Below are 16,725 nucleotides of genomic sequence, written 5' to 3' on the forward strand. Positions count from 1 at the left end.
AAACCAATCCCCATAAATAGCTGTACCTCATTCTTGGGTGCCAAATTAAAGAGTTACAAAGGAGGAGTTGTTGGAATCTTTGGAGGAGTTAAATTTCTAGATTGCTGGCAAGTGTTCTTGGAGGAAACCCACGGCCCTATTTTGGGTGTTGGGTAATTTATTTAAAAGGTATGAAGAAAAAGAAGAGTAGAATGCCTGGTTGCAGGAGAAGGGGATGTGGAGAAAAGGATGAGGAGTTGAAGTTGTAGAGGTGAGGCTTTTTGGGCATTCCCAATGTCCAAAAAAAAGAGGTTTCCTGGAGATTTTGGCATGAAATAACGTATGTGGTTATTGATTTAAAAAAAATTCTGAGATTGTTTTTCTGTAGATGAATGTTGGATCTTTGATTCTATGAATTTTGGAGGAAAGAGATTACCAGTTCAAATTTATTTTCAAAAGTGGCCTGTGAGAAAACTTTTAGCATAAAATTTGTGAGATTATGAAAAAATAAAATGTTTTTCTTTTTGAATACCCATTTGGTTGCCTTCAAATATTTATGCTTGTGAAGAATTGTTAGTTGCTTTATGGCTGCAAAGATGAGAACTCCTTTTTTGAGTTCTTGATCTTTGTTTTGCATCAACCATAGGAATCAGACATTAATAGAGGACGAGAACATCCTCTAGCTGATGGATAATTTCAGAATCTTTTCGGTGCAGCAATGGTATAATTGACCTCCAATCATGAAGACTTCACAATCTTGATTTGAGAGACTGACCTCAGTCAAAAAAATTTGCCATCCACTTTATTTTCTTTGTATATCTTTTTTTGGTATATTTGCTTGCAAATTGGGTTTAGTGCAAAATTAAGGGTGCATTATCGGTGGTATCTGATACCCTCATAGTTTGTCTTGACCAAGGAAGCAATTATTAATTTTTTTAGTAATAATTGAGAAAAGTAATGCATTCACTATTGAAAAGTTTGAAGGTAAAGACTTCCACACATGACAAGTGAAGTTACAGTTGATCCTTATTGAAAAGAATCTATGGGATGTAATGGGTGGAACTACAAAGCCAACTGATGCTGATGGAATCACAAAAATGGACTACAAAAGGTCAAAGAGCAACAACTTTGATTGGTCTTGGACTCTTAGATGCATACCTCGAAGCAAGTATGGGATGCTTTAAGTGCTTTATTCGGATCACAAGCTTCTAGTGCAAAGACAATTTGAAACAACCATCTGAATGTTGAATTCTCATGTTAGAAAACAAATATTCAGGATCCTCTGATTTGTTGTCCATATAACTTTCACACTATTTTGAAAGCTTCTTTGGATGTGCATCCCAGTAATTGTAAAAATAGCATCTGTAGGAAGAGTCTTTTTCTTTGACAAGACAAAAGGATGAATTTGCTGAAGTGTTCAGATCTGTTTAGTAAAAATTTAGAAGTTATAGAGGTGTATGAGGATAATATCAGAATGACTTTTGCAACTTGAACCATATATGAGTTATCTAAAAAGTAAAGAAAATGGTTGGTCGGAGGCATAGGGAAATCTGGCACTTCAAGAGAGCCATATGAGGTATGCCCTGGCTAGATCGAAGGATCTAACTTATCATCACTCCAGGTTAGAAAACTTAGTCATAGTTTGACTATCACGTGATGGATTACTTTTTGAGCAATGTCCTGGCCATGTTAAAGCTTTACGGGTCCAATTATTCTTTGCTTGTATGAGTGGAAAGTCAAATGTATATTGGTACCCATACTTAGGGCAACTGCTTGATTAATTATGTTTTACTGAATGTTCAATGATCTTTCAAGACCATTTTTCTTGGCTAACCATTCTATATGGTGAAGAGTTCAGCAATACTTTTTTTAACTATAGTATTCTTAGATCTGTAACTAAAGAAAAGTGAATCAGAAGTCTTAGGTACCATGTTCTTTTCATAAATTTCCTTTATAAAAATATCTTTCATAAAGAACTCATCGTCATTTGAAATATGTTGTGTCAGCAAACAAGCTAGGAGAGGAGCTGGACACATGGTTAAGAACTTGTGGCCAGTTTAGATCACCTGATGTACGAGGAGTAGTTGCTCCGTAAGTTTCAATCTTCTTATTTTGTATTCTATGGAATCAATTGTTCAGAATCTAGATGCTTGTATTTCATCCAATTTTCCTTTGTTGTAGATTTTTTTTTCCATACTTGAAAGTTGAATCTATAGTCAATAATAAGGGGAAGCCTTTTCAATTTTGGATACACACACACACAATTTGTAGTTTTAGTAACTAATCATTTGCCTGAAATCTTCCAGGCATGCTGGATACAGATACTCAGGTCGCTGTGCAGCATTTGCTTTTACACATATTGATCCACAACAAACGTGAGTCAGCCTAATCATGAATTTCAACTGAGTTTCCTTTTTAAAATCACGTTGATAGTTATGTAGCGTGCACCATGCAATTGTAATTTTAGTATCGTTGATAACTTGATACATCCTACATGTCTCTTGTGTGGATATCTAAGTATCTATTTATCACATTGCAGAAACAATATTTATATTTGAAGAGGATGCAAATAATTTCACAGTTTGATGTATGCTTGATGACAGTGAACCTAAGTGTGACATTCAGGAAAGTCTTTAGTCAACTAAATAACTATTTTAGTAATCTGAATATCTTAGGGAGGGTTGGTTATAATGGGTCGTCCCTACTGGGAAGTCTTGATAGTTTTTGCTGATTTGAAGATCTCCATGCCTGAGATTATTAATTACGCTTCTCACTTTGGGAGCCTTTAATGGGGCATGTAACCGAATTCTATTCTTCTTTTATGAAGTTATCCTTTTCAATATGATCTATTGGTATGTGCATGCTTACTTCTTTATTTTTGTAGAGATCTATATGTGCTTGACACATTAGGCTGCACTTGATAGATTACCCAAGCCTAGCGTTCTAACTTATTCAATGATGAATATATGCAGTACTAGATTCCACCGTACATCCATAGAATAATTGAATCAAATGTACACATATAGTTAACACGACTATTTGTTGTATCAATTTTCAATTATGTAACAGTGAGTACGTTTGAAATTGCTTTCTAACAATATTCACTACAATGTTAAGAAAAATCACATTCATTATAAACAAGGTATGCTTATCGATGGTATTCCTTGGCTTAAGAAGGGCCTAAAAGGTGTCACTTCTTATCCCTTAAAATGTCAGGATCCTTCAAAAATTATTTTGTAGTTGGCACATTAGTTGTGTTTTGATACCAGAGGGAAATTAAGAAATGCAAAGAATGAGAAATGAATTATTATTATTCATGATTTCAACTTCTCCTATCGGAATCTATGATGAAGCAATCATGGTTGAATAGTGAACAGGAAGTTAATTATGTCTAAAGTTTGTCAGTACAGAATATTTTTTACTACATGTCTGCTTTAGTGGAATATGTACAGATGCCTTCACAACTTCAAAGATGGACGTGATTGGTCAACCTAGCCAAAGAGGAAACATCAGTAATATGCAGACATGGCGGTATGAATTTGTATGAAGAGATTTCACTTCAGAAGCTATACTCCACAATGCAGTATGTGATGATTGGGAATAATGTAATCTGTAACCAGAAATTGCATGGTTGAGGCTAAATGGATTGCATTTGATTCGAACACATCATTACAAGCAAAATCCTTTTATAAAACAAGTTGCTTGACAAAGAGTTATGGTAGGGAGATTGTAGGTAAATGTGGTTTGTTCAAAAAGATAAACCAACCTGGAGATTGTTACTTGTAGGAAAATCAGCCTTTAAATCCTTGGATGTCTGCCATGGAGATTCGGACAATGGATAAAGTGACATGCCATGTCTTTCCTATGACATTGAGAAAGTAATAGAAGGCATTCTGAAGATGGATTTGTTTCTCCGTTTGTCATTAACTTAAATGCAATGATCAGGTTGTGTCAGGGTAACTATCTTAGCAAGAGATGATGCTGACAATATGCATTAGATCTAGACACAATCAACATAGCTAGGCAAATGCTAAACTAAGCTTTTACAGAACTCGTTTATATGTAAACCATTGGAAAAATTCCAACTATAATAGAGACCATGAGGAAGTACTCATGCATGACGCCACAAGCATAGATGGAATTAGTGAATGATGATCTGCATATTGAGGAGGAGTTTGACATTTTCAATTGTACACACCCACACACATATGTTCAGTAAAATGTATTCAGGCATACAAAGATGATTTGATAACGAGAACATGTAGTTGCAGGAGGGGAAGAATAAAGAAAGCTTGAAACAGTTGCAGTCCTATGGCATTAAAATGGACATGTGGCAGGCAGTGTACTTGTTGCATAGCAGAGGAACTAATTGAAAATTTTGGTGTTGGTGTTTGGAAGGCTGAATGTGAGGAGAGATGCCCAGCAAAAGGAGGTGAGACCATGTATCTGCCATAGATCTGTATTGTAGTTGGTTACAACATGGTAATATTGCTATGAAGCAAACACCATATGCTGTGCAGGTAGTTACATTTATTGGTGCAACAGAATGATGTATGGGTGTTAATGAGAAGCCAAACCTTTTGCAAACAAGTATTTTATCGCAGAAGATAAAAGATTGAGCCCACTTGGATGATCTGAATGCGTGGAGGCTTCTCTTAAGTGTTTTCAAAATTGTTGGCTCAGGCACCATGTAAGATTTGGTAGTTGTCTGCCCCACAAAGATGGACAGAGAAGAGAGTTTGTGCGATTACAGTATTTCTGTAATACACAATTTGGATACAATTGTTTCATGTTTGGATTTACCAAGTAGATTGTGAATCCAAGGTGGAGTATCTAATTTGAGATTGCCAAAAATCTTTTCATCATGATGCCATATCCATAAAGTACCATGGAAGGAAACATACTTGTTGACATGTGGTACCTTCTATCCACTTGTTCATGATGTTTGTTTGTCCATTGGTTTGTGGGTGTTAGCTTGTGTTAGGTGTGAGCTCTATACATGTCAATTAAAATAGTTCTTATAAAAAGCCTCTAAGAAATCTTCTACCCTTGTCACTCACAATATTGTTAGGCAAACCATGCAATCTATATATCTCTTTAAAAAACAAGCTAGCCACTTGAGGAGCTTTGGAAATTGAGGGAATAGTAAAAATACTTAGTCTATCCACAACAACATAAATGCAATCTTTTCTTTGTACCTTCAGAAAGCTCAACATGAAGTCCATAGAAATGGTTTCCTATTTTTCATTTGAGATAGGCAGCGGCTACAATTTATGTATGGGATGTGTGGGCTTCTTCTTCTTTTGTTGGCAAGTGATGCATGCACTCTCTAATATGAGTGAGGACTCCTCCTTAAGTCTCTTCCATGAAAACCTTTCCTTGGTTGCCAATGCATCTTGTAGTATCTTGCATGTCTACAAGAGGTGTCTTTTGAAAATATCTTAGACCATTTTCCTTCATTTTAGAGCTAGGAACAATTTATATTCTTGTACAAAATGTGCCCATCCTTGATGGTATAATTATCAATTTATCATCCTTCACAATTCCATCAATTATATTAGTGTAAAAGCATTCTTCACATATTTAGCCATAATGTTAATTTTCCAACCAGCAGAAATGGCACATATAGAACATAAAGTTGGTTTCCTAGAAAGTGCATCAGCAACAACATTGATCTTACCTTTAACATATTCTATATCAAAATCATATGCTTGAAGTTTACTCACCCATATTTCTTAGCTATCATTTAATTTTTTTTGATTAAGAAAATACCTTAAATTGTTGTGTTTGGTCTTGGCCACAAACCTACACATACTAGATATTTTTGGAGTTTGTCCAATGCATACATAATGGCTAGCATCTCTTTGACATAAATAAAAAATCCTCTTTCCATGTTTTTTAGCCAGCGAATCTCAAACACTATAGGGTGTTTGTTGTGCATCAAAACTGCACCAATACTCTTATTTATGAATCACCTTCTAAAACAAAAGGAAGTGATAAATTGAGATAGCTAAAGCGGGACACAAACTCATTACTTCTTTGTCTTTGAGTGTATTAAAAGCATGATGTACTGCTTCGGACCATATAAAGGCTCTCTTTTTCATTAGATTGGTCAATGGTGCTGTTAACTTAGAAAACCCTTTAACAAACCTCCTATAATAGCTGTAAAGACACTAAAATCCCTTAGCTGAGTTAATATTTTCAGTGGAAGTCAATTTGAGATTGCTTGGATTTTTTGTTGATCTAGAGGCCAATGAATAGCACAACCAAGAGAGAAAAAGATAGACAAGAACACACTGTTTTCTCATCAAGATGCAAAAATCGATCAATTGGATTAACATACAATGTAAATGAGCTTGCTTATAAAGGCAAGGCCATAGGGAAATGAGAGCACTCAATTATGACATGTGGTCCAATGAGATACAAGGGTAGGCAGAGGTAGGTAGGAGAAACAATAGATAATTTCACTGAAGGTGGATCACCCACCAAAGGTAGAATGTGATAACAAGATAACACCACAAAAGGTGGAATTTCTCCTACAACCATCTTCCCTAGATGCAAAATTCCTAAGTGTCTCATATGCAAACTACAATGAATGCATTATCTTAAGTCAACTTAAGTAAAGTGTAATTATGAGACATAATTTACACCAACCACCCCCCCTTAAGTGCAACTTAGGCGAATGTAGACTCAAGCTAACAATGCAAGATGGTTCAAGATGAGGCCATGTTAGGTACCCATGTTCAAATGCAATGCAATCTCTCACAAACGGAGAAAGAGAGAAAAACCTAATGGGAAAAAACTCCCCCCCAAAAGATAGATGAAAGCACACAATTCTCTCAATGAAGAATGAGAAGAACAAAACCTCATGTGAGGATAAAGTCCCCCCCATAAGAGAGAAGAAGAGAGACCATGAAACCCCCCTCAATGTAGAATCTCTTGCAAATATGGTCCAATGATGTTGACCAAAATTCCTCCACATTAGGAAGAAAGAGAGCCAATGTTGCACCAAGAATGTCAAAGTGTGACAAAACCAGGAACCAATGTTGATAAAGAATGGATGACGAATCACTCACTGCAACAAAATGAAGATCAGGCATGGAGACACCTGCTTGAGCATTGAATGGATACTCATCAATGGCAGATTGGTACAATCTAAGTCTCACTGGAGCCATGCACAAATAGGTACAATCTAAGTCTCAATTGGAGCCATGCACCAAGCCTCACAAGATATTTCCTAATCTACAGAGTACAAGAGGATTACATCAAATTTGTCATTAATGACAAGGTACAAAGAGGTGTGACATTTTATAGTAGTGCGTTACAACATAGCTCATGCAAGAGAATACAACATGATGATGCAAATATGGAAACATGAAGATGATGCCACCAAAATGATGCCCTGTAGAAGACTGCAGATGAAGATGCCTTTGATTGGAATGTTGCCAAGAAAAATGTAAGAGCAAATTGATCCCCCCCTGATTGCTGGTTGGAGAATGCTACAATACAGGTATGATAAGTGGACAAGAAAAAAATTGTTCCCAATTTGCTTATTAAATGAAATTTTTTTTTCTAAAAGATTTAAAAAATCTTATTAAAAACAATTATTAAAAGCATAAAAAATTCATTAAAAATTAATAAAGAAAAATTTGAAAATTTTTTATTTTTGATATTTAAAAAAAAACTTTTAAAAAAAAGGACACGTTTTTTTTTAAATTTCCATTAGAAAACTTTATTAAAATAATAATAAAGAGTTTTTGTTTAATTTTAACGTTTAAAAGAAACATTAAAAACTTTTTAATAAAAAAACATTAATAAAAAAATTGTAAAAAGGGGTAAAGATTTATTCAGAAATCACAGAATTACAAAGAACAGGCCTCAGGCCCACCAAGACAGCAACAAAAACTAAAAGGAACCTAAAAGAACCACCAACACCACCACTACAAAGTCTAGTGACCATAGCATTAGATCCGACTGTCGGATTTCCAATGATAATACCTTTTCGGAAAGCCCTCAAACAGATGACGTTATACCAGAAACTAGGCTCATCCAGAGCCTCGAAGGGCCTCAAAAATGACAATGAAAATGAAACAAATATAAAAGGGAAATTGATCCTACACCACTGGGTGCTCTTGCATCATCCTATCTTCCAGCATTAACCTGTCTAAAGTTTCAAGATAATCAGGAGGTAGACCATCCCTTCCACTAAAATCCCAACCATCAACATGCTCTGAATCCCACTTGGCCAAACGATCAACCACTCTATTTCACTCCCTGGGAATATGACAAAAGGAGACAAATTCCAATGCATTACATAGTTGTAAAATCTGTCTGACCACAAAAGCTAATTGCCAACTCACATCCGTCAAATTTTGGTTGTTCAACATGTCCACAATAATCTGAGAATCCGACTCACAAATAATCTTCCTCCATCCTAAAAAACAACCTCGCTCAACAACAATCTTAATAGCTAGGGCCTACATAAGATTGTTAGAGTGCTGCCCAATATAAATAGAGAAGAAAAAAACTGCACAACCATCATCACCTCTACCTATACCTCCAATACCTGCATGTCCAGGATTCCCATGGGAAGAGCCATCTGTATTAATTTTTAAGATTCCCATAGGAGGGGGAATCCACCTTCCATCTCTATTTATCCGCTGATCCGCATGTCGAGATCTATTTCTAGCAGCACAGTCCATTTTAATGTTTTCCAATTGTAGATTCCTTACAATAGCATAATCACTCGGATCAATATTTTCAGACAAATTGCACTTAGCCGAGATTGTCTCCTGAAGTCTATTAACTATCTTCTGCCACAACTGAGGACTCCCTATATGTGAATCACAAAAGACCCTCGGATTCCTTTCCAACCACAAATTCCAGATAATAAGGGTTGGCCCAATAGCCCAGGCCACTTGAAGAAAAGAGGTCTTTGCTAGGGGTTTGCCCAAGCTATCCCAAAAGTCAATTAAGGAGGTAGCATGAAAACATGCATGTTGCCAAGCCTCCCACCATTTGTGCCGAATCTCCCTAGAGAAAGGGCATAGAAAAAACAAGTGGGAGCAGTCTTCCTCATTATGCATACAAAGATAACAGATAGATGGTCCCTGGAAGCCTCTCTTACGAAGATTCTCCCACGTGAGGCATTTCCTCTGAGCAACCAGGCATAAGAAAAAATTACATATCGACCAAAAGAAGCTATTCCAAACCTTCTTCCACTAGGGAACATTCGTCAGGCCATGCAATTGCCTATCAAGCTGAGCATAACCTTTAGCAACAGAAAACTTGCCTTTTGGGTTAGGACCCCAAGCCAAAATATCTCTCTCCTTCAGGGAACTACATAACCTACCCTCCAAGATATTAACCAACACCACACGATCTTCATCCGAGCCACCCAAGGGCCATTCAAGAGGATCCTTCCAACAAGTCACCTCAACCTGTCCAATGCGCCTAACCATTTTAAAATTCTCCACCTTAACCCATCCAGCATCAATGAAAATGTTGCAAAGAGGCTAAAGCTGTGGATAACTATACAGAATAGAAGGGTGACTATCCCAAGAGTCCTGCCAAAAAAGAGCTTTAGAGCCTCTTTTACAAATCCAGAAAAGGCCATCTTAAATAAGTTGGGCACCTTTTTTAAGAGTATCCCAGATACAAGAGCCCCTGCCCACTAAACTAAGACGAGGCACCTCATGATCATTAGCACTAGGGAGATACTTGTGGGTTAAAATCTTGGCTCAGTCCTGATCCTGACTGTTACACCACCTCCAATACAGCTTAGCCACCAAGGCCTTGCTAACCAAGGCAATAGATCTCAGGCCAAGACCCCCAGCATGTCTCAGTCTACAAACAGAGTCCCATTTAACTAAAATCCACTTAGAAGAAAGAAAACTACCAGACCAAAGAAATTGACGGGAAAGAGCATCGAACTCTCTCACAAAGCTGGAGGGGGGAGCTTGAACAAAACATCTATAAATGGGAAGCGCTTGCACCACAGTCTTCAGAAGAATCACTCTTCCAGCAAAGGATAACCACCTGTAAGTCCAATGATTAACCTTGCAACGAAATTTATCCAAAATTCCTTGCCAAAAATCTCCGCGCTGAACCCCCAAATCTAAAGGAATCCCGAGGTACAACAAAGGAAGGGACCCTGTCTGAAATCTGAGGATCCCGACAATCCTATTCTGAATAAGCTGAGGGATATTAAAGAAATATATGGATGATTTATCTTCATTAATTTTTTGACCCGAGGCTTTGCAATAGATATCTAAAGCTCTCCTGAAATTCACTGCCTCATTGATTCTGGCCCTGCCCATCAAACCTGTGTCATCCACAAACTGAAGATGAGAGTAGGGAGGTAGAGCATTGCTCCAACTCCAGCCCTGAATAAGACCATGTCTCACATGGGAAGTGAGAAATCTGCCAAGACCTTCAGCCATGAGAATAAATAAATAGGGAGATAAAGGGTCCCCTTGCCGAAGCCCCCGTGAAGCACTAAACAATTTCGAGGGTTCCCCATTAATAAGAACTAAGAAAGAGGTAGAAGTCACACAACTAAGATCCCAATTCACCCACTCTTCTCCAAAACCAAAAGCCAAAAGGATCTTTTGTAAGAAATCCCAACTCACCCTATCATAAGCTTTGGCCATGTCAAGTTTAATAAACATAGCCTTCTCTTTAGAGGAAGCCATCGAATGAATAACCTCCATTGCTATCACAACTCCATCAAGGATCTGTCTTCCATCAATGAAACCACCATGCTCCTTAGAAACCAAAGTGCAGAGGAGTGGTTTGAGTCGTTCAACAATCAATTTAGTGATTATCTTGTAGACAACATTACATAAAGCAATAGGCCTGTACTGATCCAAGCTATTAGCCCCCTCCTTCTTAGGAACGAGAGCCAAGAAGGTAGAATTCATAGATTTGAGCATTTGTTTATTCCTATGAGATTCCTGAATCACATCTAGAAGATCATACTTTATAATCTCCCAAAATTCTTGAAAAAACTCAATAGGAAACCTATTAGGGCCAGGAGCCTTGCCTTTTTTCATTTGAAACACAACCCCCTCAAGTTCCGACAACAAAATGGGGCGCAAGAGAGCATCATTCATTTCAACAGAGACAAGAGGGGGAATACAGTTCAAGATGGCCCTCTCTTCCACCATAGCTTCAAGATCCTCTTTGGTAAACAAATTAGAAAAAAAACTGACAGCCTCCGTAGCAATTTCTTCTTTAGATGAAAGATGAACTCCTTCTGAAGATATGAGAGAGGTAATAGAGTTACCATTCCTCCGAGCCTTAACAAAATTATGAAAAAAAGCAGTGTTTCTATTACCTTCTTGGAGCCAATCCACACGAGACTTTTGTTTCTAGAAAATCTCCTCACGCAACTCCCACTCTTCTAAGTCCTTTAGAGCAAGGGACTTGGCCATACTGAGCTCCACAGTCATCCCTTGATCCCTAATTTGATGCATAACCTCATCCAGCTTGGATTGAGCTGCCATCTTGTGTCTATGTAGATTCCCAAAACATTGTTTATTCCACCTCTTCAGCCTGTATTTCACATGTTGTAATCTCTTCCCAAAGGTGTACATAGCCTGCCCGTGGGTAGGCACCCCTTCATTTCACCAATCAACCATAAGATCCCTCAACGACTGATCACGAAGCCACATCAATTGAATTTGAAAGAGAGATTTTTGGAGGTTCTAAAAGATGTAATAGAAAGCTTAATAGGCCAATGATTAGAACCCCTCCAATCAAGAATTTCTGAACTGGTGGACCACCTATCATGCACCCAATAGCAGGATACCAAAAATCTATCAAGCCTTTCAGAGATAGCCTCAACACCACTCCTATTATTCCATGTAAAGACACCATTAATTGGCTTCACATCAATGAGATTCAAGAGACCAATATTATCTCTGAGTAAATTTGAGGAAGGATCGAGCCTGAATAACCCACCTCACTTTTCCTCCAAACTAGTAACGACATTAAAATCTCCAGCCAAAATCCAGGGGAGAAGAGGATCTTGAGCCCGAACAAGATTGATGTGAGCCCAAAGATGTGACTTACCCACAAGATCAGTAGGAGCATAATTATTAGAGAAGAGGCATCTTTCTCTAGTCTCAAAGCTAGAAGCGACCATAGAAATGGAAGACCTACTAGAAAACCACCACAAAGGGGAAACTTTCCTCGGGTTCCAGAAGCAAGCAACCCCCCCTGAACTGCCATAAGAGCTCACTCTCTGCCAAAGGCCCTGGGGCTAGACACGCAAAGAACAACTGGCCAAACCATCCACTGAAAGCTTGGTTTCTTGAATAAAAACAACATCAGAGACTCAGAGTCAATTAATCTGCGAACAACCTTTTGTCTGGGGATGCTGTTCAATCCCCTTACATTCCATGAGAGCACAATCATTTATGTGGTTGAGAGAAGTGGGAATCAATGGGCTTCACAGACCCCAACTCAACCAAAGTATCACCAATAAGCTTAACCTTTTCTTGATCTGTTTTTCATCCACTCCTTAAAGGTTTGTCTAAAGAACCCTTTTTGAGGGTCTTCTGCTGCAAGCCTAAAACAAGCAGAGCTTTGTTAGTCTTCACAAAACCTGAGTCCACTATAGTGGAAGGAGGAGTAGACGCCATGACCACTGCACCTTCAGGGACTTGTGACCCACTAAGATCTTTGTTGTCCTGAACATGGGAAGGCAAATCCATAACCATTTGAACATCCCATTGATTCTCCCAAAATAGGGCCCGACCCTCTTTCTTGGAATCCCCATCCAGCTCCTCATGCTGAAATTGGGCACCCAAGGACATTTCAATTGGAACTCCTTCCTCATGGACCAAATCCTCTAGAACATCAAACCTATTTAGGGTGACATCATTTTGCCTATCCAACCTGGTTCTCTTCTTTCCTTTGTCTTTATTTCGAGGTTTGATAGGAATGAAGCCATCTTTATCAGCAGGACCATTAGGCATAGGGGCTTTCCCCTTATCTTCCCCCAGAACAGAGTAAGGAGGATCAGAAACAGCCAGTTTAGAAGATTTATTTTTGGGACATCTCCGCTGTAAATGACCATATTCATGACAAATTCTGCATCTAAATGGCAGGGTCTCATAGTCCAGCTGTTGGATCCAAGAAGATGTCCCCAAACAGATTTCCATAGAGTCTGGCAAAGGATTATTTAAATCAACTTCTACACATATACGAGCGTAGGAAATTACCTTTCGATCTTGAGTTTGTGAAGTCGAACCCACAGGTTTACCAAGAAGCAGTGAGATTGAGTGAAGAATATTTTCTCTCTAGAATTCCAATGGAAGCCTCAGCAATCAGATCCACACGGGCACACGAGAGGGAAGCTCCTTAGCAGAATTAAAACCAATATGCCAAGGTTTGATAAAGAGTCCCACCTAGTTGAAAAAATAAGGGCCACCCTCAAAAGCCTTGTTCTTGTTTGCTAGGTTGGAAAAAATAACCAGAAAATAGTTATTGGCTGCCATAAGTAGCTCCATGTCCTTCAGGATTCTAGACACGGCGTGCCCAAGACTCTAAAATAGGTATAGAGAGGCGAAGACCGATAAATTTGCATATGAGAGCATGATTACACCAATATTCAACATCCTCCGAAATTTGCTCAGGTTGAATAACCAGAACTGGACGATCTTGGGATCTCTCCAAACAACCATTCACCTTTTTCATGAGAAAAGGCTTTTTCGAAGAAGAGATGCCTGCCTCTGATTGGGAATGACTAATGTGTTCCTTTCCACATGCATGCAACAAATGAGACGGATCCGCCATATCCAGATTTCCAGAGATCATCTGAGAAGAGGATAATCCTCTATTCTCCATGGACCCAGAGAAAATACCAAAAGAAGAGGGGCAGAAAACCCAACCCCAAAACCCCACACACCCCCAACGGCAACCCAGAGTAGAAGAAACATAAAAGGGTTGCAAAAAAACCCTGCGGTAGCCCAGAAAACCCGACCACGGGCAAGCAAAAACCAACCCCCAGCAAGCAAGAACCCCCCCCGTGGAACAAAGCAAGCAGAGCACAGGACACGGGCTAGGGCACGTCGGCCCTAGCACGACGCCCACGCAAACGTAGAGCTATCATTCGTTTTTTCAAAACATTAATAAAAATTAATATTAAAAAAATGATTTTAATTTTTTTTAAATTAAAAAAAAAAATTAAATTTAACAAAAAAGACTTTTTTTCTTAAAATGGCCCCCCCAGTAGCCCTACGTGGCAGGTCTGTGGGGCATGCCATGGTTGGTCTGCAGACCTTGCCATGCAGGCCTATGAGTCCTTGCGGGTCACCCCCAGAAAAATTTAAACAAATTTTTGCCCTTTTTTTTAAAACGAAACAAATAAAATTGCCCCCCCATGAATTAATAAAACAAATTTTAATTCGATTTTTTTTAATTTCTGAAAAAATTTAAAAAGGAACTTTTTAATTTTTTTTTTTAGACATGTACCTGCAACAATGACGTCTATACGATAGGGAAGGTCTTTTTTTTCAGCTCTAGGTGCCTAGCTCCAACCGGGACGAATGGACAGGTGATCTTGGGGTCTTGGGCCTTTGAACACAATGGTGATGTCGGATTTTGCCAAAAATGCTCCAAAATTGCAGATCACTCCTGGGATAGGTAACCACCCACCTTCAAATGGCTTTAAATTTGGCCTCTGGTGTCAGAGCTGGACAAAACAAAAGGCGATTCTGACTTTTTCGAACCTCTTCAATCCAATGGTAACCTTAGATCTGACCCAACAAGCTTCAATATTAACCTGCAATAGAAAGCTCCAAAATACAAGACCCCAAATTGCATCAAATTTCTCTCAAATGACCATCCATGGAATCCTATAGGCTCTGATTGTTACAAACATGTGTTTTGTTGTCAAACAGTGTGGTCTGGATATGTTCTGGTCTGAACATTTGTTGTATTGGATACTGTGTTGAGAAGCTGATTGGAGTATTGGTTGATTTGGTTTTGGTCTGGAGGTCGATATGTTTGGTTCTGTGTTTTGGTTACAGGTAGATTGCGTTGGAAATTGATTCAGTTGATATCAGTGAAGACAGTGGGAAGCATGTTCTGGATGGTCCAGGTTTTGTTTGTTTTGGTCTGAACTCTTTCTCTTTTGGTGCAAGCTTTAGGTCATAATATCGGAATCAGATGTGATATATGTTTCATCTGGTAATTCCTTGAGAGGTATTCTTTTGGTCTGGTGCTGCACATTGGATGTTGTTTTAGGACCGGTCTATGTTTCATGTTTTATATTTTTGGTCTGGTTGTATATTTTGAGTCGAAAAAGTGTGTACACGTTACAATCTATCTTGTGGCCGACTTGGTGAGAATGCTTTTGTTCCAATTTGATATATATATGATGATTTGTTGAAAAGAATAAGTGTGTGCATATATGAGTGGATGTGAGAGATGCGAACAAGTTTGTTGATATTGAATATGCAAGATATGTGTGTAAGGACGTTGGTGTGATACTATTGCAATGCAAAAGTGATAGTGGATGTAAGTGTTGTGATTCGGAAGATCTGATAGTCTGGATATTTTCTGTAAGAGTAGAGTTTGAGCTTTAACAATGACTGTAATCAGCATATGGAGATGCCTCTATCTATACAGTTCTTTTTCTGAAATCTTTAATTCTATATCCTGCCCTGAGTTCAGTTAGCTTCAAGTTTTGCAAGTCCTCTTTTGTATCTTGCCTTGAGTGCAATTAGCTTCAAGTTTGCAAGTCCTCTGTTGTATCTTGCCCCATGAGTAGTTAGCCTTGCTATGCAAGTTTGGAGCAGTGTGCTCTACCTTTTGTAATCATTTTCTATATAGTGAATTATCTTGTGGGTTAACTCCCACCATGGTTTTTACTAGTTTGGGTTTTCCGCGTATAAATCTTTGGTGTTCCTGTGTGAGTGCTTATGTTGCTATTGTTTAATTCTTCTATAGGTTAAGTGGATTAAAATTATTAATTGTGTTATTGAGTTTTGGAATTTAATTTATGCTGATTCACCCTCCATCTTTCATGTAAAATCCCTTGCTTATGCAATTAAGAAATGAAGGTTTATGGTTCAAGGAATTTTGTCAAACAATTCACATACAGTCTGAAACTTAAAATTAACTGATTGCAAACTTCTAGGAATCAAATGCTAAACTGAAAACAACTCAAATATGCATCAAATTGGAAGTTGACATTTTGTCAAATAGTTGCCATACATGTTCTCAGAAGTAACGAATCTGAAGTACACTACTGCTGTCACTGATGTTCTGATTTAATTTCAGACTTCATTGAATAAACAATAACATTCATTGATGCAAGTACAAGAAGTTATTAAAAACTCTAATGGCCAACTTCCATTCTCTGAACAATAGTGCTCAGAAAAATAACATTACATAAGCAAATAATGATCAAGAACCTGATTTAATGGTGCCAAAATGAAGGTTGAATCCCAGCAATCATGTATGAGTTGTCACAACAATTTTTTGAAAGCTCCAAGTATGAAATCACCCCACTAGGAGCTGGCCGCCCAAATGCCCTAAGTTGCAGATGTAATAATAAATAATTGCAGCCCTTCCTCCCCTCCAATGATTGATGGAAATGATTGCCAAGGTCAGCCGAGTTGAATGAACAAGTGCCCACAAAATTCTGAGCAACCAGCAATGAGTAATGAGTGAAAATGTGAGGATAAGTAGGTCTGATCGACCCTCGGGACAGAACTGGAAATGACCTCAGAA

General features: G+C 38.2%; 1 protein-coding gene across 3 annotated transcripts in view; it reads left to right on the forward strand.

Moving 5' to 3' along the window:
* The window catches only part of LOC131041431 (uncharacterized), a 65,172-nt gene that overhangs the window by 15,495 nt on the left and 32,952 nt on the right, over window positions 1-16,725 (forward strand). For all 3 annotated transcript variants that reach the window (XM_057974532.2, XM_057974533.2, XM_057974534.2), the window contains exons 2-3: window positions 1,986-2,070; window positions 2,286-2,354. In XM_057974532.2, the coding sequence (XP_057830515.2) occupies window positions 1,986-2,070; window positions 2,286-2,354 (154 nt within the window). The remainder of the gene's footprint in view (window positions 1-1,985; window positions 2,071-2,285; window positions 2,355-16,725) is intronic.

Source organism: Cryptomeria japonica, chromosome 11 (assembly GCF_030272615.1).
Source record: "Cryptomeria japonica chromosome 11, Sugi_1.0, whole genome shotgun sequence".
Classification (NCBI taxonomy): domain Eukaryota; kingdom Viridiplantae; phylum Streptophyta; class Pinopsida; order Cupressales; family Cupressaceae; genus Cryptomeria; species Cryptomeria japonica.